Genomic DNA, 23,033 nt, shown 5'->3' on the forward strand with positions numbered 1-23,033 from the left:
GATAGATCCAGTAACTTTTGTAGATCGCTGTTAATTTTTTCCAGTGCCACCCGCCAGTTACTTGGAGGAAATCGATAATATAACTGAGTGTCATCTGCATAATGATGAACTGTGCAATGATCAATTATTTTATGAAAGTCAGATATATATATATATAAAGAGAACAGAATTGGTCCAAGGATAGAGCACTGAGGTACTCCATAATTAACAGGGGAAGCACTAGAACACTTTCCATCCAGACATAGTGACTGAGTTCGATTTCTGAGGAAACTTGTCAATAGATTTACAGTTCCTTCACTGAATCCGAAAAATGACATTTTCCTAGACAGAATATTGTGGTCTAATGTATCAAATGCTTTGCTGTAGTCCAAGAGTACCATGGCAGTTACTTCATTATTATCAGTTGCTTTGGATAAATCTTGGGTGATGTTGACAAGAGCGGTGGTGGTGCTAAAGAATGTACGAAATCCAGATTGAACATTTGTTATTAAATTATTATTGTATACAAAAGAATCAATTTGATCTTTCAGAATCCGCTCGAACACCTTAGATAGGATAGGCAGTTTGCTAATTGGCGTCAAATGAGATAATTCAGTTGGATTTTCACATTTTGGCAAAGGGAGTACAATTGCATGTTTCCATGGAGAAGGAAAATGATTTGTTTCTATAGAGGAATTGAATATGTGTGTGATGTGATTGATAATATAATTCTCAATATACTTTAACACAATGAGAGAAATGTTGTCAGATCCAGCACAGTTACTTTTCATACCACTGATGTATTGTTGAGCCTGGAGTGGTGTCACTCTGCGAAAATTCAAAGTAGGTCCATTATAGGTCTGAGTATATCTTTCAATAAGTGTTTCATGATGATGAGATTTTGCAGGATAAATAATAGTTGTGAAGTGCGTTGAATAAACTAATAATAGGCGTCGGATTGAAGGTATTAATTTGAATTTCCCAATGATATATTCTGTATGATGCGAAGATAATTGAAATATCGAGAAAATTAATTTTGTTCAAATATTTTATTTTCAGGAGGACAATAAATTTTTGAAATAGTTCTTTATTTAGGATTGCTACCTTCTACATATCTATAAAATCTTCAGAATATTGATTTTAAAAATAAATACAAATTTAGAAAAGGCAAAAATATACTGCATTTGATAAATTATCTAATGTGCCATTAACTTGCATTTATAAAATTTTGCATTTAAAAAAAAATATGTATCATCTGGTAGCGTTTTAAAGACTATATATTTTCTTCAACCTATTAAAATCGAAATATTATAATTTGTAGTTATGATTCGTCTTTTGATGTAAATCAATTTGATATTATTATTATTGACACTGATAATATCGAATTGATCGTTTGATAATAAAGATGGATAAAGTCTTCGAAACATAACCAGATAAGTATACATAAGTATGTTGCATGTTATGACTTTCATTGTCGAAAAAGTTGTTGACGTATTTGAAGTCTATCAAAAAAAAATTACAAATATTAAAAACAATATCAAAAATGAGAATAAATGAGAAAGAAAAGTATTGTGAAATCCTATTTTATGAGAACGCTAGATGAAAAAGATAACAAATTAATGTATTCTGGAATGAAAATGAAAGCTCAAACTGAATAAACAATAAGTGGAACGTGAACTCTATGCAAACAACAAAAAAGAAGTAGTGAAAAACAAAAATTATTGTTATCACAAATGATGAAGATGGAATATATAGAAAGAAGATTGAAAAAAAAAACAAATTTCACTACCAGTTGTTTGAAAAGCAATGTGAAACATTATTCATTGAAAAACAGAAAATAATTGAACCCGTCCGTTTTAAAACATATTCATTTTCATTTTCCAAATTCAGACAGCAGGAAGTGTTTTCAAATGGTTTCTAAATGGAAAGATTTGGGTGTTATTATATCACGAGTATATTTCCTGCTGTCCTTTGCAGGGCTATTCATTTTGAAATACAATTTATGTTGTAGAATTTTTCAAAGTTATTGGTAAATTCATTAACAAAGTCTGTCAATCCAATTTTATGATTTATTGAAGTTCTTGTTGAGTCATAATTTGCTTGGAATGTTGTTATCTTTACGAAACAAAGATAATTCGTCAGGTACTTGGCATACATATGTGATGATTAAATTAGGTTATGCATTCAGAAAATATTTAGTTTACGATAAAACAAGATTTTCGATCTATTACTGAATGGAAAAAAAATTTAAAATTCGTTCCAAATAATATTTCTGAGCAGAAGTTTTGGCTGAAATGAAACACCTTGCAATTGTTTCTGATAAATTATGACATATTTATCGAAATATTCAAAACGGATAGATTGAGGCAATTCAACTGACGAGAACCAATCAAATACAGACAAAAAATGGAGAAGATTCATGACAAGACTGGATGATCCAAATATTTCTCAAGAAGAGAATTCAGATTTCAATGAAACATTTCCATCCATCATTAAGTAATATATTATAAAAATCATGATTGAAGCTCAAACTGTGTTACAGCCGAAAAAAACAAAACAATCACTTTAAACAAGCATATTCGAACATTCTCTATCCAACTAAAGAAATTTCGACAGTGCGGTGTTGCCACTTTCATCAGAAAGTAGTAGAACCTTTGATTTTTCAAATGAAACATCCTGTCTATAATATTTTTTTGGATCTACAACAATTAATTGAGAACTTTTCTCAATATTACCATTCACCTATTTGTTACCGTCTTCAAAATATGAATTAATTTAAATTCTTTTCACGAAAATCATGTCCTCTAAATATGCTAACATCTTTGAGTTAAGAGATACTTTGGTACCAAGATTTGGTTTTGAGTTAGGTAATACTTGGAGGCGTTCCCCACTCCAGGGTAATCTCAGTTACTTCAATACAGGGTGATGAGAAATATTGTTTTTTCGTTTGCTTGAAAACGTGACTGAAAGCTGAATATTTCGAATGAAACACCGTGTGTATTATTGCAAATTCAGAAAGCTGTTGAAATACACTAGTCAAGTTTTGGACTTGACTAGTGTATATAGTGAACATTTATTTGTGCCAAATGAAGTTTTTATGAATTTATTTATTATTTTTGGAAAGTGTTATAAAATTATCAGCAAAACATGTGGAAAATTCATTGAAAGGCATTCGAATCTACCTCTAATGAACCTCAAGAAATTTATGCGAAGTTAGAATAAATTCAATATGTTTGGGTAAATTGAAAAAAAAAACACGAAAAAACTTGAAAGCGGAATAATTGATATAAATCGTTATGAAAAAGTAAAACAATCATGTGTAACATTACAAAATTTGTTCAAATCGCTGGCGTACTTACCTAACTACGTACCGCGCCTTTCCAGCCTCCGAAAATATACCGATAAGGAGAAACAGTGATGAAACGGTAACTTACTTCATTTTATGAAAGCTCTTTTTTTCCGCGACTGGCGCCACAGTTGAAATATTTAAAAATTGTCTCTTAATGCTATCTACAACATAAAACGAACCTACATACGAAATTTCAGCCTGCGATGATATAACGGTTCGGAGAAACAGTGATAAAAATTTAATTTTCATATGTGAAATCTCCCCTTTTATCCCCAGGGGGCTCACCAGTTGAAATATTTGAAAAACCTTCCTTTGTGCGCATCTAAGACCTAAGAAGCACCTATATGCCAAATTTCAGCTGCCTAGGACTAACCAGTTCCGAAAAATAGAGCTGAAGTAGAGAGTGTTAAGTAAGTGACTTTTGCATATATCAGTAAAGAATAGAATTTGACAAGATAATTTAATCAGGAAAAATTTCCTCGTATATATATATATATATATATATATATATATATATATATATATATATAATATAGTAATTATTATGGACTCCCTAAAATACATAAACCTGGTATGAAATTGAGACCCATTATTTCTTCCATTGATGCTACATATAGCAAAATTGCCCAAATAGTCACTAAATGAATTATATATTAAGGATTATATCGGTTTTTCCAATTTTATAAATGGAAAATCATTACCTCCAGGTTATATTCTAATCAGCCTAGATGTGATTTCAATTTTCACCTATGAATCTAGTGGAGAAGAGTGTTATCAAAAGATGGAATGATATACATAAAAAATGTTCAATAACCCAAAGAAATTATTGAAATAATTGATTTCATCTTCAACTCAAGTTATTTCTCTTCCGAAGGTGAATACTATAAACAAATTCTTTGTATAATAATGGGAGTTACTATTTCTCCTATTATAGCTCAATACGTAATGGACAATATTTTTGAAAACATACTTCCTAAACTGAGTTTTGAAATTCCTTTTTTGAAGAAATACGTTGACGATGTCATTTGTGCAATACCTTATGACAAATCTTATAAAATTCTTGATGTTGTCAATAGATATGATAAAAAATTGGAGTTCACTATCGAAATAGAAAATAATCAGACCCTTCCTTTCCATGATACAAGAGTTATCCGTGAAACTGATAATTCCTTGATCACTGATTGGTATATCAAACTTACCAATTCAGGAAGATATATTAATTACTATTCTTTTCATAAAAAATCAGTTAAAATCACTTTGATACTGTGTTTGAAAAAAAGAATAGAAAAATTACTATACCCTTCCCTCAAGCAAAAGAATCTCAGACTTCTTAGAGACATATCGATCGAAAATTCATATCTCAGAAAACTTCTCAATAAAATCATTTTCAATGCTGGCAGTAATACACATTCCGTTGTAATCAACAGAAATGTATGTAATAATAGTTCACCTATCAATTTTTCTTATAAATCTATACCTAATCTTAGAAATTTATCTTCAAATATCATAAAACTTTTTCATAATGAACAAAATATCAAAATATGCCAAGAAAATACTAAAACTATAAAGAATTTGAATACCAAATTGAAAGATAAAACGGATACTACAAAAAAGTTAAATGTGATATATAACATTCCTTGTAATTATAACTTGGATTATATTGGAACAATATCTAGAACTCTTAAGGATAGAATAACGTCACATAAAAGTGATATAAAGCTTGATAAGAAATCATGTGCATTAGCGCAACATTCTATAGAAACAGGACATAAAGTTTTACATACAGAAAAAAATATTTCCAAACGCCCTTTTCTTGAAGTTGTTGAAATCAATAAGTCTTCTGATTGTATGAATAAGATAACTGACATTGATAATCTCAGCAGTATATACAGTAACTTATTTTAACTACACCAAAAAACATAATGATAATAATGAAAATTGTATCAATGAAATCTCTCTTTCGAGTCAAAGATTATCAAATCATCATGCTCATTGAAAAATTACATTTATGTGAAAGTATGACATTTGTCAAACAAAAAATCCATTAATGTATAACCTTCTTTCGTCGAATTATATGTTCAATTCATTGTTTTTTACTTATTTTTACTGTAAGTATGATCTGTAATGTTATTTATTGGCAAAAAAATCCACAATTCAATAAATTATAGGCCCTGAAAAAGCTTCCCATTAGAAGCGGAAGCTTGGCAAAGGTATATTATTATATATATGAAGTAAAATCTTTTATAATTTTCGGGTATGCACTCAACAAGGGGATGGTGAAAAAAGTGAACTCTTTTTTCTGTTCTAGCTTTCCAGTCTTTATTGGTTGTTTATCAGGAACTCTACAATGAATTGTGTATTGAAAGTGTATTGAAATACACAAAGTGTATTTCAAATAATCTAATCAATCATTACATAATATAAAGTTTTTATTTTCATGTTGTTTTTTAATAAGAGTGTTTGTCGTTAGGGAAATGTTATGTCGTTGCTGACTAGTCAAGAATAAAAACTATTGGATAGTGGGGTATTGCAGCAAGTAAATGAGTACTCTTTTAAGTTAGTCCAAGCTTTCGGAAAATTTTATTTCCATCATCAGGGAAAATCTTATGTGAGGATGGCTACATTGATGTTGAAGAAGAAATGTTGAGACATTGGTGAAGATGAAACTTGGTATACAATTCTGAATGATTAAAAATTATTTTTTATGAAATATTACTTTTGTCAGACCGTTATTCACCTCGTGCGTGCAAGATTCAATTGCACGTGCATTTGAATCTTGCAACTTTCATACATTCGTAACTTCCGTGAAAAGGATAGCTTTCGACATAGTGGGATTTCGACATATTTTCAAAGAATTTATTGAAAATTGATCTCATAACTGTATATCTAAAGCTCAGAAACATCCAGACATCGAAAATATAAGACTATCCCGAATCATGGTTAGAACCGTAACGGAAAAGCACTGCTCATAATTTGAAATTATGACTATTCAAAATAATGCTTTCCTCGAGTAGGCTGTTACGATATCTAACAATTATGATATTTCCAAACACAGTTCAGGCTACAATGAGGCTTTTGATGATTTATCACGTGTTGATTGAAGGAAATCCGAATTTTCAATCCGAATTTTCTTTTTAAGAAACTTGTTTGCAAGTCTCACCATAAAACTTCTTCATTTTCAAAGTGTTTCATTTTAACGAATATCACTTCTTGGAAATATTATTTGTAACAAATTATTATTGTTTTTTTTATTTAAGAAAAAAAGTTGCATCGACCACGAGGGTCATTAGCAACGTGTTACATTATATTTGATTACGACAGATACAGAGACTAAAACATATGTTACATAGTTAGAGATCTTTGAGAACTTCGATATCATTTAAATAATTCACTAGATTTGAAATTTTACAATTTTCGCCTAAAATTGAAGATAAGTCAGGATCTAGATTGAATGCTTGACGCTGCGCTGAGAACTTTGGGCACTCAACTAAAAAGTGTTTCACACTCATTGGAATTAGGCATCTGTCGCACAGTCTTACTTCTTCTTTCTTCAATAAGTGTCCGTGGGTGTAGCGGGTGTGGCCAATACGAAGACGTGTGAGAACAACTTGGTGGGATCTGTTTTGGGGTGTAATTTTCCACGGTTTTATAGTGGATTTTACTTCTTTCAGTTTCGATTGTGAGTTCTGCCATCTGGAATTCCAGGAGTCCTTCAATAACTTTTTAAAGTAAGCTTTTTGATCGCCATATTCTAATTCCTCTTCGAAATTTATGTTTTGATCTCGTAGTGCTTCACGAGCTGCTTTATCTGCAAGTTCATTTCCTCAGATTCCGACATGTGATGGTACCCATAGGAATATGTTGTTTTTATTTTCTCTAGATATTGCATATATTGCTTCCTTGATGTTCATTAGGATTTGATTATCCGAATACATTTGTTGAATACCTATAATTGCGCTCAATGAATCCGTAATGACTGAAGAATTTTGTATGTCATATTCTAGTATATGTTTGAGAGCTTGAAGAATAGCGAAGAGTTCCCCATAGTATATGCTTCCGAACTTGTTGACTTTGAACTTGTGCGACGAGTTAGTTGTTACAAAAGCTGCAGCAACTCCTTCTTCTGACCTTGATGCATCGGTGTAAATTTGAGTGTACATTGGGATATTCGATAAGAGAACTTGGAAATGGCATTGTATTAGCTGCGGTGGAGTAACTGATTTGTCCAAACTAGGTAGGTTGAGATTGCATATTGGAGATTTGATCGTCCAGGGAGGAATGGCTAGAACCTTCTTATGGGTTGAAAAGGAATAGTTTGGGGAAAGTTTGGAGATATATAAATTGATTCTCTGGTAAAAAGGATGTGTGATGCGTGATCTCCTGGCATAAAGATTATTGAATCTCTTGGAGAATACATTGTTGTAAGCGGGGTGATTATGGTTTCCAGATATCCTTGCGGCATATGATAAGCTCAAGTACTCTCTTCGCAGGTATAATGAGGGTTCGCCTGACTCGCAGTACAGGCTTTCCGTGGGGGTAGTTCTGTAGGCTCCTAAAGCTGTCCTTATTGCCGTATTGTGAATCGAGTCCATCATCTTCAATGTGGATCTAGTTGCGCTGTCATAAACAATGGAGCCATAATCAATAATTGACCTGATAAGACTTCTATATAAAAGTAACAATGTTTGGACATCTGATCCCCATCTATGGTTAGAGAGAGTCTTCAGGAGGTTGATGCCGCTTTGACTAGAGTGTCTGACGTGTTTCAGATGAGCTTCCCATTTTAATTTTTTATCCAAAATCATTCCTAGGTAGACTATTTAGTCAGCTGCTGAAATATTTTGTTGGTAAAGTTTCAGAGTGGGTTTAAATTCTTCTCTCCTTTTTGAAAAAAGTATGCACTTACACTTAGACGGACTTATCTGGAAACCTGTAGTATCTAGCCATTTTTCTATACCATGAACTGCTTCTTGGAGTCTGGTTTGAATGGTTCTCGTGTTTTTACCTCGTAAGTAGAGTATTAGGTCATCGGCATATAAGCTGGTTTTTAAAGGACTATGAACATGTTCGACTGCGTCGTTGATTGCTATCAGAAAAAGTGTACTGCTCAAGATGGATCCTTGAGGGGTCCCGTTCCTGTATCTTACTTTCCGATAGGTGTCCGTTAACTCTCACAGTGAACGGTCTTGTCCTCAGGAAGTTTTGGATGAAATGAAATATGTTCCCATTGATGTTCCAAGAATTCAGTTTTTTGAGGATGTAAAATCTCCAAGTCATGTCGAATGCTTTATGAATGTCAAAAAATACAGCAATGGTTTTTTGTTTGTTAGCAAATCCCTCGTTTATGTATGATTCCAGATCAATTAAATTATCAGAAGTTGATCGATTTTTTCTGAAGCCGTTTTGCTTTGAGGTGAGTAATGAATGTGTTTTCAGATGCCAATTCAGCCTCCTGACAATAATTTTCTCCAGAAGTTTGCACATGGTACACGTTAAAGAAATTGGTCTATAAGAATGGAGATTTGATTTAGGCTTTCCTGGTTTGACAATTGGAATTACTATTGCTTCCGACCATCTCTTAGGAAATACTCCTTCTGTCCATATTTTGTTGAACAAATTGAGTAGATGATGCTTAGCTCTGGTTGTGAGTCTTTGAAGAAAAATTGTTGGTACATCGTCGGGTCCTGCAGCTGAGTTTTTCAAATTCCTGGAGCGTGATTTCTGAGTTCATAGGTTCGTTATCATTTACATATAATAATGGCGTTGAAGATTCTTCAAGTAATTTATACTCTAAAAATGAGTTAGCAAAGTTTGAACTCTTGGAACTCTCCTCATAAGTATCTGCGAATTCATTCGCAATAGCCGATGATGACGACAGATTTTCCCCTTGATTTTCAATTATTGTTATACAATTGTTTGTTCTGCAATTTTTTATGCGTTTTACTCTATCCCAGACTAAACTTAGGGATGTTGTACTGTTAATAGAGTTAACATAATTTTGCCATGAATTATGTTTGCTATTTTTAACGACCCATCTGGCTTTTGCTCTTAGATTTTTGAAGGTGACGAGATTTTCGGTTGAATTGTGCCTCTTGTATACATTGAAAGCATGTTTCGAGGCTTTTATGGCCAGTTTGCATTCAGAGTTCCACCACGGTACAGGTACTCTACTTCTTAGTGGGCGTGTTTTACCAATCGATATGTTTGCAGTATCAACAATCAATTTCGTGAACTCCTCTACACATTATTGTTTTATCGTAAACATATTTTCAGCTTCACACATACCAACCACATTGCGAGTCTCCTTTGTTTCGATGATTGATTCACCAGTAAAAATAGCAACATTCAAAGGAAATCATGATTTATCACGAACTTCATTAACGCGTAAAATTGAATTGATAATGCGAACAGGTTTTGGAAATTAATTCCCTCATAACTTTAAAAAATTCTCGAACATAAATTGTAGGCAAATTACAAATATTTCAAAACAAATAGCCCTGCGAAGGACAGCATGGTATTTATTCGTGATATAGTGACCTCTGTTTTCGATCATTTAGAAAGCATATGCAAACACTTCCTGCTGTCTGATTTCAGAGAACGAATATGTTTGTACCAGAAATGCATTGGACCCGAAAAATTCCAACAGATTCATGGTTTTGGAATTGACGAGCTCATATATTTCTCAATTTTCAATAAACAAATCAATTTTAACTATCTTCTTAGGGACTATAAGTCATATTCATTTCATTTTCCATTATCTTTTTCCTTCATTTTCCATTATGTTTTTCCTTCATTTTTCATCTCCTTTTTCCTTCATTTTCAATCTTTATCATTTGTAATAACAATAAGATGACGTGAAGTTGTTTGGTTTGAAATAGTTCCTCTTATTTTTAACTTTTTGCATTTTTTCATTATTCATTTCCACTTATTCATTTATATTTCAATTATTTTATTTTCATTGTTTGCATTTAATTAACATTCCACTTATTGTTTGATCAATTCATGGTTTTATTCTCATATTTCAAACTCAATCATTACTTTTTATCTCATTTTCGATATTAACATTAAATATAATTCATTTTACATCTTTATTTTTTTTTCAAATATTCGGTTCTGTCAACTCTCAGACAATGGAAGTCCAAACATGCAATATCGCCAAGAAACATTGTCAACCATATTCAGAAAACAGGCAATAACTTCAGTTTCTTGATCGCATTTCTGAGAGATTAAATTATTATACGGTTAAGGCGGCTACATACTCAACTGCAAGCTTATTAAGCATGCATAGTCAATCCATATGTACGAGCATGCTTGCACGTCTGTGAGATTATTTTTCATAAGCATCACAATTGTGCAAACAGCTTGAAGATTGATTGTATTTCGATTGTCTGCTTGAGCAGTCGACTCTTACGCATGCAAGACTAAACAAGTATACCAATAGGCAAGCTTGAAATATTCAACTAACGAAATCACCAACAGAATTCTTACCTTATAGATGAGCTCTGGAAATCTTTGAATTTAAATTTGTATAATCGTATACACCCCCTTATGAAACCATAGAATTTCAGGAATTTTCAACTACTATCAAAATATTATTACTTGAAAACAGTTTTATACGGTTTCATATCTGGGCTATTTATAATATAGTTTTTATTATATATTTGTTTCATAATTTCATGATTTGTATTACTTTCGTTTTTTACATAATTTATAGTTTATCCAAGTACTGGGAAATGTATTCTTCATATTTATCAATGCTACAACTATGTTTTTTGATCTCACACTTGTACTGTGTGGTAACGTAAACAATTTATGGAAGCTTTCACAAAAACATTGATTATGCACGCTTGTCAAGGTTACTGTTACGTATGTAGAGCCGACTTGTGAATCAGTTGGCTCAGACAAAACCTCACCTCGAGCTGAATTAATGCTTTCATGCTTAATGCTTAATTTAGTCAATAGGTTTGTATTATTGCAATTAACAGTTTTTCAATACAGATTTTTACTATTTTCTTCCAATACCAAACTAGAAATACACAGATAACAGAAAAAATCTCAAACTAACCTAGTTCGTAGCTGCCGTCAAAATGTTTTTGAAGATCCACTTTTAATTTTTCCTAAATCAAATCGTTTCGTTTCGAAGGGCTCATAGACGATGCAGTTAGTTGTACAAATTGAAAGGGGTATATTTTTAGCAGGAGTTAATTTTTGGGAAAGAAATGTTTGGCTTCCTAGTTCTCCATCATGATACAAATAAAAATGTGAGAACTTCCCAAATAAAGAAAGCAAGCAATCAATTTCAAAAAAGCAACTCTATACAAAGATGTGTAGATCCTGCATAGAAGTAATTTTCAGACACAAACTGGAAAAGAAGGCCTCTCGAAACAGCTAATTTCATAGACACATTGAATTACACGAGTAAAAAACTTCCGAAATAAATACTTTTATACGAACACTGAATTGTACAAAAAATACTTTCCTCTATTCAGTTTATATTCCAAATATTCGTTATGGAATTGACATTAAATTACGACTTGATATCACGGAATGATTTCAATCGACTCATGTCATCGATGACAGTACGTAATGACATTCATTCGCTTTTTTTAATAAATCCCAGCCTGAGGAATCTTGTTTAAATTGAAAAGGGTATTTTTAGGAGAGGATAATTTTTGATAAAGAAAGGATGTGGCTTTCTACTTCTTCATCTTGATACAAAAAAATTTGAGAATCTTCCAAAGGAAGGAAGCAATCAATTTCAAAAAAGTAACTCTATACAAAGATGTGTAGATCATGCAAAGAAGTAACTTTCAGACACGAACTGAAAGAAATAGCCCTCTCAAAACAGCTACTTTCATATAAACATTGAATTATACGGAAAAAAAAAGTTTCGAAACAAATACTTTTATATGAACACTGAATCTTACAAGTTGTACGATCTTGGTTTCCCAAACGTTTGAAAGATAAATAGTGGGTATTGTCGAATATTTAGTTGAGTCGATGGTATACTATAACATGCCTAAAAATCTTCATATGTATTTCCAGTAACTGGATATCTCAACGTAATAATTAATCTTTCGTAAGAATTGCATCTCTCATTCGTAATTGCCGGAGCTATTAACATTTTGGAATGTCATTCATTCGTAAATAATTCTTATAATCTATGGAATCTATGGAGCATTGAGTAAATTCATAAGCAGTATTTTATCGATAAAAAATGCATTTCAAAAAAATGCGACTGCTACAGCAGTAACTGATGCCGTAATGAACAATTTACAGGGCTAGTAGTACAAATGGTTGCTTTGAATATTCTTTCCGTCTGTGGAGAAAACGTTATGAATTTAACTTATTTCAATTTATGCATGACTACTAGATGATAATTGATATAACGATTTAATTATCCTAGTCCTCTAAGATGAACCGAGGGAGAAGGGTCAACGAAAGCCCAACAAATGCACCAAGAGGTCCAAGATGGAGGGTCTATAATCTCTACAACTCTTAGGTGGAGAGATGCAACTATCAGAGGATAAGACTGAATATCTGAGTGTGATACTATACTCCAGACTAACCTGAAACCAACATTTGAACGTGATAAAAAAAGAGGACGTAGCATCGACATTGCCCAGATGCACATACGTAAAAACAAGAGGGCTGAAACCAGACATGGCGTATTGGCAACACTAGAAAGTGGTTACCCCTCTGGTAACATATGCTGCTTCTTTGATTTGGTTGGTATTAATAAAACAAGCACCTGATATTAACAAACTATGCAGAGTGAAATAACGGAAGCAACAATGAAAACTTTACCAATACCAGCATTGTAGTTTCTCTTGAATATACTTACCCCATTTACATAATATGGGGTAAGAGTAGAAAATTTCACAATGGTATGGAACGGAAAAATGTATCTGACCTACTTTTTTGTAGTATACTCACTGAGACAAGTGTTGAAGATATCGAATATGTCATACGGAGTATTATTTGTTATCACATAAATCAAATAAACTTTTAATTTCGTCCACATCATATATATTCAATGCATATTGGCCAAACTATTCAGTTACCTATTACCGATTACACTTAAATGATATCTCATGAAACATCTTTGAAAATAATTTCATGTATATAAAAGAAATCCGAAACCAATTAATGGACCCTTTCTTCCATTAATGTATTCGTAACGTCCCTTTTATGAGAGAATTATTCAAATTGAACTCTCATCCTCCCATAAATATTCCGATACATCAGATAAATTCATAATTAAGTGCTCAGATATTAATGTAAATTATTAGTAATTATGAAGGGACATAGACCTCAAAGGGTTTACAATTTAATTAAACTTAGCGCGATATAAAATTTACCAAAACAGTACTTTTGCCAATAAATATGTCATTTTGCTAAGCTTCTTCGGCCAAGTTCTACGGTAAACCTGAAAAGTTTTGACGGGAATGCGTGTTGGGTTTCCCGAATTTTCCTAGGATGGAGTTTGATCGATTTTGAATTATTATTTTGTGAATCACGAATATGGAGGTGGACGTATAGTTGAGTTTGAAAAGGGCGATCGTGTGTTTCTTGAATTGACTATTAATATTCTCAAGAGTATTATCCCACGACAAATGTCACATTCTTCTAAGATATATTTATATTTTTCATTATTCTGGTACTCGATATAGATTGTTTCAAAAGTCCGGAGTTATTGGTTGAATGAAATCCGTAGTACAATTTTCTGGAATAAAATTACCCCACCAAAAATTAGTTTGAAAATTCTTGATATTAGGATTGTGAAAAAAATGCTAATTTCAATATTTGAAAATCCAGTATATTTTTTATGTAATACTGCCCCACAAATCAATCGTATTACATTTCTCAAGGTGTACAAGTTACACCTTGTTTATGAATCTCTATACAACGGTCCACTTTTTCAAACGGGTTTGTTCAACTTATTCTGTTGGTTCGTTTGTTTGTTTATTCATTCATTTGTTTAGGTCAAATTTAGTAATTGAATTTGACCCTGTTCCTGTTGACAGATTGATTTGATATTTGATACACACATGCAGTTTTGATGACAATACCATTAAACAAACTTTGTATCGAATAACTTTTTTCGAGATCAATTGCCCTAACACCAAACTGATATTTTCGCACTCGACGCGCATTTCGCCAACCTCAGGAGAAGAAAATTGATACCTAGTCTACTACTATACGTATATTACTTGTTTTTTTTTTTACAATTTTACAATAATTAATGTATATGTGTTTATGTTTATGTAAGACCCTGCTATAGGCTCATGCCTCTTCAGGGTTATACCTAGTCTAGTCTGGTTAGTCCTTATATACTAAAATTTGTTACCTGAGGTTGTATACCTGAAGTCCAATATGGAATTTCTCGGTAATTAACTACCTGCAAGTTCTTAGTAATTATTCTCTTCCTAACAGAAAATTGAAAAGCGGGCTAAACGGGATGGGTCCCTTAACGCCATTCATGCTGTTTTTACATTTTGCTATTTCTAGACTCTCACATGCATCGAGTAGCTGTTCAACAGATATTCGATAAAGTAAATATGAAAGTTGAATATAAAACTTCTCATAAATTGCAACAGCTTCTTGGTAATCCAAAAGATAGACTAGAAAACACAGAAAGGTCGGGGATTTACGAATTCAGTTGTCAAGATTGCAACAGCAAATACATCGGCCAGAGCCGACGAGCGATTAAAGCCCGCTTCAAGGAGCATTGTGCACACATGAAATACGGAAGGATAGAAAAATCCAGTGTCGCCCAGCATGCTCTAGACAAGGACCACAGAATTGGTGAAACTGATTAAGCATGTGCATGACACCAGGCTACATTCAACATTCAATGGCCTCTTAGTTTCACCAATGTAGGATTTTCAGCACTCACAGGGTATCCAGTATATGCAATTCTGGGAATCGCAGTCCGCGTTTGGTGGCCTGGTTTTCGTGAGGCTGCTACGGATAGTGTTACCGGATCTGAAAAGCAGGTTCTGATGTTGTACTTGGAACCAATTCTTCTTATCCTCTTCGATAATCCTCTGATGTAGGGAAGTGCAAGCACTGGTTTTGACGGCTTCTCTTTCTTGCGAGGCTCCTGCTGTCTTCTAGCCAAAGTCTTTTCTACCATCGCTTTGGAGTAGCCATTCCGTTGAAGATCATTTTTGATGATGTCTAGTTCTTTCTTGAGACCTTCCTTCGTATTACACAGCCCAAAAGCACGGTCTAATAGAGTCTTGATGATTCCTCTTCTAGTCGATTGATGGTGGTTGGATTCGTGGTTCAGATACTGTCCCGTATGAGTGGGTTTTCGGTATACAGATGTTTCCCACTTAGTGTCGGTCCTCTTCACCAAAACGTCTAAGAATGGCAATTCGTTGTGGATTCCCTTTTCCATTGTGAAATTGATGGAAGGTCTCACGCTGTTGATATGTTTGAGGAAGGCGTCTAGTTCAGTATTCCCATGGTTCCATATTATGAAGGTGTCGTCAACATATTTCAACCAGACTCGAAGTTTCTTGTGGGCTTCTTCAATGGCCAGAGTTTCAAACCACTCCATATACATATATGTTGGCTATGACTGGTGAAAGTGGCGATCCCATTGGCAGTCCCTCATCTTGTGTAAAGAATTCGTCCTTCAGTTGGAAATAACAGTTTCGTACACAGCATCCTAGTAATTCCATGATTACTTCTATAGGTAGATTCGTTCTCTCTTTCAGGTTTCCGTCTTCGGATAGCTTTCTCTGTATGATTTGGAGTGCTTCTTCGACCGGAACGTTGGTGTAAAGGCTTTCCACGTCGAATCTAATTAGTTGATCTTCCTGAGTGACCTCAATTGACCCTAGTAGTTCGACAAAATGCCTTGAATTCTTCACAAAACACAATGTTTTTCCTTGTAATGGTTGTATTAAGGAAAGTAAAAATCTAGACAAGTTTTGAGTTGCCGAATCTCTGGAGCTGATGATCGGTCTGAGCGGAACGTCCTTCTTTTGGATTTTGTGTAGTCCATACAAGTGAGGGGGCTTACTGTGGTGCGGTGTTAGCGATGATCTTTCCTTGTCCGAAAAATAGACTTGGTGTTTTTCAAAATTTGGTACAACTTCCTTTCGATTGATGCAGTAGGGTCCCGTACGATCTTTGTGTATCGTCCCTTCTGAAGAACCTCTTCGATCTTCTGTTTGTAGAGAACGGTATCCATTACCACAGTAGCGTTTCCTTTATCTGCAGGTAGGATCTTGATGGTGTTGTCTCTACGTAGGCCATTCAGAGCTCTACGTTATTCATTGCTGATGTTAGATGTTGGAACTGGTTCTCGATCCAGCTGTTCTCTAATTTTCCATTGCCTCGGTCTGGTCAATAAGGGAACTGGTGGATTCCACTGCAGTAATCATCTCCAAAGTGGGCACAGATGTTGGAACTAGTCCGAACTAGTGAAATTCGAAAAAAGTTATTCAACTTTCACACCAAAGGTTCCAATCTCATCGTTGAACTTTGTATCATTGTAAGTCCAAGATGACCGCAGCTACAAAATGGCGGATTACATATTTTTCACAACTACCTCAATATAGGTATCAAATGACAGAGCTTGACTGGTAGAATAGTGGTACACTTTGAAAAAGATGCAGATTCAATATGACCGCAGCTATGAAATGGCGGATAACATATTTATTCACAAAACCTCAATATGGGTATCAAATGACAGGACGTGACTAGTAGCACTTTAAAAATGATGCAAATTCAAGATGGCTGCAGCTACAAAATGGCAGATCGTATATTTTTTCACAACGACCTCGATATGGCTATCAAATGACAGGGCTTGACTGATAGAATAATAGTACACTTCAAAAAAGATACAAATTCATAATGATCGCAGCTACAAAATAGCGGATTACATATTTTTTTCACAACTACCTCAATATAGGTATCAAATGACAAAGTTTGACTGGTAGAAGAGTAGATGCAAATTCAAGATGGCCGCAGCTACAAAATGGCGGATTTACATATTTTTTCACAACTACCTCATAGAAAATTTTACGTAGAGACACAAGAAATAATTTCTGACTCGGTAAATTTGAAAACCGATTCAGAATATTTTGAGGGTAAGTTAACCGGAAATATTCATTTGGAATATTCACAGGCATGGTTATTTTTTTATTGACTAAAACAGTTCAAGGTCATAATCTACTGTGCGATCTCTACGAGACAACCCCACTGTGAACTAATAACTGGAAAAAATAATTCGCAATATTCATAATCTTTTCTACCGACGTCCCTTCAATCAAATGTATAATGCCGTTGAACTCACCTAAATTAACGTGGCTACTCCCTAGTAGCCATGCTCAGCCATCACAATGATTCCAAGGAAAAAGCTCCTAGATTTCTGACTACCTAAATCTTGGCGCAGTTTCTTGACTTCCTGAATGAGTTCCCGCTGTGGGCAGCCCCACAGATCATAGCCATACTAAAACTCCATCCCTTCCCTAGACCACATATGTTCCAAATCCAACATCCCCAAGAACTAAATGTCTCTGGGTGGGAATTTTGCGTAACTGTATTATAGGTCAATTCTTTCTGGAAAAATGCCTGAATGGTGAAGGAAATTTTAATTTGCTGAATAATCAAGTTAAGACAAGCATCAACAACACTATCCTTTATTAGGAATGGCGTAGTGTTTCGAAAAGATGGAGCTCCTCAAGCCCAGTGCTGAGGTTTCAGGATGATAATTTTTTGGGTATATTGGAATATTTCATAAAACGAATTCTTCTGTTCAGTTTTATTTTCTAGTTTGAAATGGAATGCAAACTTAAAAAAAAATTAATAATGGTTTCTGCTTTTGCTCATCGATTTAATGTCAAGAATTTTACAGGGTTCGAAACAGAATTGAAAAACCTTTCAAATAAGGTATCACTCGAGTATTAGTCCCGTTTGAAAGTGTTGACACTTATGTTGTTATGGGAAGGAGGTGACTGACAAGGGGCTGATTTTCTTGTAGAAATATGTCTTCCTGGGGACTAACGTTGACATGTTTCACGATTTTTTATTGAGTCTCAATATCAAATGATTCATTTAGGGTGATTCGTTTTACCTGGAATGTGAAGGTGTATGAAATTTTTGTATTTACTAGGGTATCGAGTTGGATGTGAAATGAAGGAGAAGAAAAATCCGAGCCCATCCGAATACGAGTATATTACAATATTGAAAAATACGTAGCGATGTCTGCTACAAAAATTATAAAATGAATAATAATAACAATAGTTTCAAAATCCATATCCTCATTTGATTTTGACTCGATATTGTTGGTTGTGAAGCCCACTACCTAATAACTCCAACCTAGTTAGGATTAAATAAGCGCCTTATCACTTCAACAAACTGTGGCAAATTTCAACCAAATCGGTGTAAGTTAGAATATTTTATGAAAACCGTTTTTTCTAAATTTCAACGCCCTGCATCTGAGAAACGAAGGAACTCCGGACATATGTTCATGAAAACTTTTTTTCTTAAAACGACCTAACGCATAACCCTCTGAAGTTTCGTGCCGTAGTTAGGGAATGCCCTGTATAATAAACTTACTGATGACTTGATAGTGTGGCGTAGTGTGATTTTGATTTCTTAGCAGGAAGCTCCTCACTATCAATTTCCAAATTATCACTGTTAGATATTTTTTTGTTTTCAATAAATTTAAAAAAATCATTTATTTATTACACAGGTTATGTATACTATAGTAAACACAATCTATACACATCCGAGCTCAGTGTGGCACAGTCAACGTGGCGACCTGTCACCACAGCATGCGTCACCAAGCCAGTAATCGGCAAGCCAGCGGCTATTTATGTTTCACATTGAAAGTTGACCAGTCTCTGTTAAGAGGTTCCCAACGTTCAAAAAATCTTGTTGCCTCTTTTAATAAAAATCAACCAATTCTTAGTAATGTTTGAACATCAGACCAGCTCATTTCAATTTTAATAGGGCAAATCTACCTGTTCACCAGATCGATGTGATGTCAAAGTTTTAACCAGTTCAGCTAAAAGTTTTCGAGTCGAAACTCCCTCCTTGCAAGTCATTTTCACAATTATCCATAAACAGCAAAATAAAAAGAATATTCCTAGTGAAGTCTCTTTCGCTTAAAGCACCGTAACACAATGTTTGAACAACGGAATTCGTGAGTTCACTGTGAACGTTAGGCACAATCCCAGTGGTGGTACTTTATATCCCACTGGTAACACTTCAAATGAACAACGCTGGCATTTTGAGTAAATACGAGTAAATACGAGCGGCTGATAAATTTGTTAAGGCTTTCACGGCCAATATTTTCAGTGTTACGATAACATAAAATAAAAACCGTGTTCAAGCCCACCAGGAAAATACAGCAAAGTCTGAGATCTGCGAAAGACAAAAGAGATCCACTATCAGCTGCGGGGGTATACCGTATACCATGCACCTGTGGAAAAGTTTATATCAGTACCACCAAAAGATTTATGGGTACAAGGCTGAATGAACATCGGAGAAACTGTAGATTAGGTCAAATAGAAAAATCGGCAGTAGCGAAACACGCCTTTAGTGAAGGAGATCATACGATACTGTTTGAAGATATGAAACTACTTGCACCCGATCAGGGATACCACAGTCGGAAAGCCATAGAAATCCATAAACATACAGAAAACTACAACAGAAAAGAGGAGGCGATAACGCTTTACCGGATTTGGAATCCCATACTAAAAGATGCTAAGGTGGCAGAAGTGCAACGCAATGTAACAAGTAATAACACTTCGGCCAATAACAACGCACCAACTAGCTTACGAACTAGAAATCACTTGTCATCGGTGAACCATCAGGATGAATAGACCCCTGAAGAAGCTAGTCACTCGTGCTGGCGAAAAGTTAGGATACAGTTCCAAACCACGACGGCCTTCAAACCCGAACGAAGATCTTAATAATGAAAAACGAGCGGCTTCTGTATCCAAGCACGTAGAAACACATAATGAATGCATGATCTTAATAATATTCCTTTGAATCATCCAAAAAAAACCTTTCGATATCGCAATTATGATTCAACGTCTTAGCTTTCCGTGACCGGCGGTGGCACGACAAAATATTTCTCATCGGGTGATTAATTCTTACACTATCATATAGCGTGGCCACCAATTGATTTTACAAGCGGCTATATACGTTTCACAGCAAAAATAATTTGGACACTATATATTACAAATATTTCGTAATAAATTATAAACATTTAACTAGATAATACATAACATTAAAATGAACAGTTCAAAAATAACTTTACAAAACGCTCAAAGGTGCGAACTCGTTTCCTTCTTTCCATAAAAGCGATTTTGGTGAAATTGGTGACACTTGTGAATCATTGTATTCGTGCCACGTGCCATTAAAAAGATGTCTGCAGAATGCTGTATAATGTCCGCTGTAGGTAGACCCACTGTGATTCGAAAGTGCATATAGATTATAGCAACAAGGAGTCACATTATCTGCTGCATAATTGTTCATATCTAATTCATCTAGAGGAAATTTGATGGCAACATTTAACTTGCCTCTAAATCTTTCTGTTAGAGAAAATCTTTTAAAATAAATAATTAAAATATGGGGAAACTTATGGATCGATAGAGACTTTGTATATTACTTGTAGCTAAAACCCATTTTCATTTCATTCCCAACCATGAGCGAATAACATGATATTTTCACTCACAATATTTGTTTTAATACATGTTTTGTATAACGCATTCACCATGTCAAATCTATCATGATTTTAGAAGCAGTATTTCAATGAAAGAAAAACAGTCTCCAAGAAAAATGTATGGTATTAGTCAAATTGAAAAATATTTATATGAACGTCTAGGAAAAATAAGAGGCATCTGTCCCGTTCCAGACATCTTATTACGAAAAGAAGTGATGTAAAGAAAATAATATTTTTCCATCTCGAACAGACTCGTTCGGAATACAAAGTGTGTATTACGAAGGGAAATAGAACTCCATCTTTTACCCCTTCGCCATTTCACTTATATTTCAATTTTCATACATTATACGACAATACATACGTCCGTGTAATATTGAAATTTCTTTTCGGATATTCACATTATATGCACATCAAAAATTATTGGTATATTGCATTAAGTAGTGATGAACTGAAATTAGTGGTGATCTTAATTTCAGTATCAGTTTCAACTTCAAACATCTTTTTTCTTGAAGATGTTAATGCAACAAACAACAGAAAAACATGAATATTACTGGAGTTTTTTTTCCAACATCAAACCGTTATTTTAACAATTCAACAAGTGTTTCGATCACCAAGTTATCATCTTCAAGAGGAAGATCTGTTTGATCTTCCTCTTGAAGGTGTTGTAATAACGGTTTGGTGTTGGGAAAAAACTCCAGTAATATTCATTACTACACCAAAGGTTCCAAACAGTGTTTCACAAGAAGAGAAAAACATGAATAAATATGAAACTAGAATAGAACTGGCCGATACATGATGAAAATCCATATTGAAAAACTAATTAATACAGTTTATTGTATGATTTTCACTGTAAAGAGTTTTACAAAAACCGCGACACGTGTTTCGCTATACAATAGCTTCCTCAAGCATAAACTGAAAGTTAATCCTAAATTACAACCAACTCTAACCTATTACCTACTCGTCTGCCTAATGAATGAATCTACCTGAAAAGGTCAGGTATGATATATCAATAAATTTTTCGAAAGTATACCTGTAAATATACCTAACTATTTTTACCTGGAAATGAACAGATTCAATAATGGCGAATTAACCAATTTAGTTTGATCGTTCTTAAGATATTGAGAGTTTTTTTAATGTGTTATTTCCATACTCTCAACAGGTTAAGTTTTAAACCTTTCTTCTGTAAATGGAGGGGCTTGTATTCATCTTTGAACTCATGTCCCTCTGTGATTAACTGAGTGACATATGTGGAATTTATTTTTCCATTCTGGAAACTATATTTGTGTTTCTTTATGCGGGCTTTGAACGCTCATCCAGGAAAAAATAATTAGGTATATTTACAGGTATACTTTCGAAAAATTTATTGATATAGTTAGTGAATTCATACCTGACCTTCTCAGGTAGATTCATTCATTAGGCAGACGAGTAGGTAATAGATTAGAAATAAAATCATTGTAATTTAGAAGTAACTTTCAGTTTATGCTTGAGAAAGCTAAAACCCTTTATAGTGAAAATCATACAATAAACTGTATTAATTGTTTTTTTTTATAAAATTCAAAACGTAAAATAATGTTTCACGCATGAGAAAGCTATTGTATAGTGAAACACGTGTTGCGATTTTTGTGAAACCCTCTATAGTGAAAATCATACAATATAGTGTTCTATATATGAGTTCTATTTAATTAATTAATACATTTTGAGTTTACCAAAGAGAAAAATATTTTGATTAGGATTCAAAACATTCATGTCTCCCAGCTTTCCTACACGCTAAAATTTTGCCAAACTCCTACCAAGAAAACTATTTTCCAAGCTAATATCACGATGTTTATTGAATTACATCCAATAGTAATTTGGTGTGATTTCCTCACACCCTTGGTTCTTGGACCAGTTCCGGAGTATTTCTCATCAGCGCAGGTAATTTCAGACTATGTGGTATTAAAGGGATATCATAAATATTTTTAATTGTATGTGTAATTTTGTCCTGAATTGAAGTGAATCACCTAGAATGAA

General features: G+C 33.8%; 1 protein-coding gene across 1 annotated transcript; it reads right to left on the reverse strand.

The window, feature by feature from the left end:
- Positions 1 to 7,152: 7,152 nt before the first annotated feature.
- Positions 7,153 to 8,133, reverse strand: LOC141482347 (uncharacterized). Its single transcript, XM_074175447.1, has one exon. It carries the CDS (start codon positions 8,131 to 8,133, stop codon positions 7,153 to 7,155), a length of 981 nt encoding a protein of 326 aa, XP_074031548.1.
- Between the last annotated feature and the right edge of the window lie 14,900 nt (positions 8,134 to 23,033).

The sequence above is a fragment of the Leptinotarsa decemlineata genome, unplaced genomic scaffold (genome assembly GCF_025532065.1).
Source record: "Leptinotarsa decemlineata unplaced genomic scaffold, Ldec_3_MD MMD2_tig00001019_RagTag_RagTag, whole genome shotgun sequence".
In the NCBI taxonomy this organism is placed as follows: Eukaryota; Metazoa; Arthropoda; class Insecta; order Coleoptera; family Chrysomelidae; genus Leptinotarsa; species Leptinotarsa decemlineata.

Bases quoted from the DNA above. Each gene is read 5' to 3' on its own strand.
- LOC141482347 (XM_074175447.1), bottom strand. From the start codon at position 8,133: ATGATTTTGGATAAAAAATTAAAATGGGAAGCTCATCTGAAACACGTC.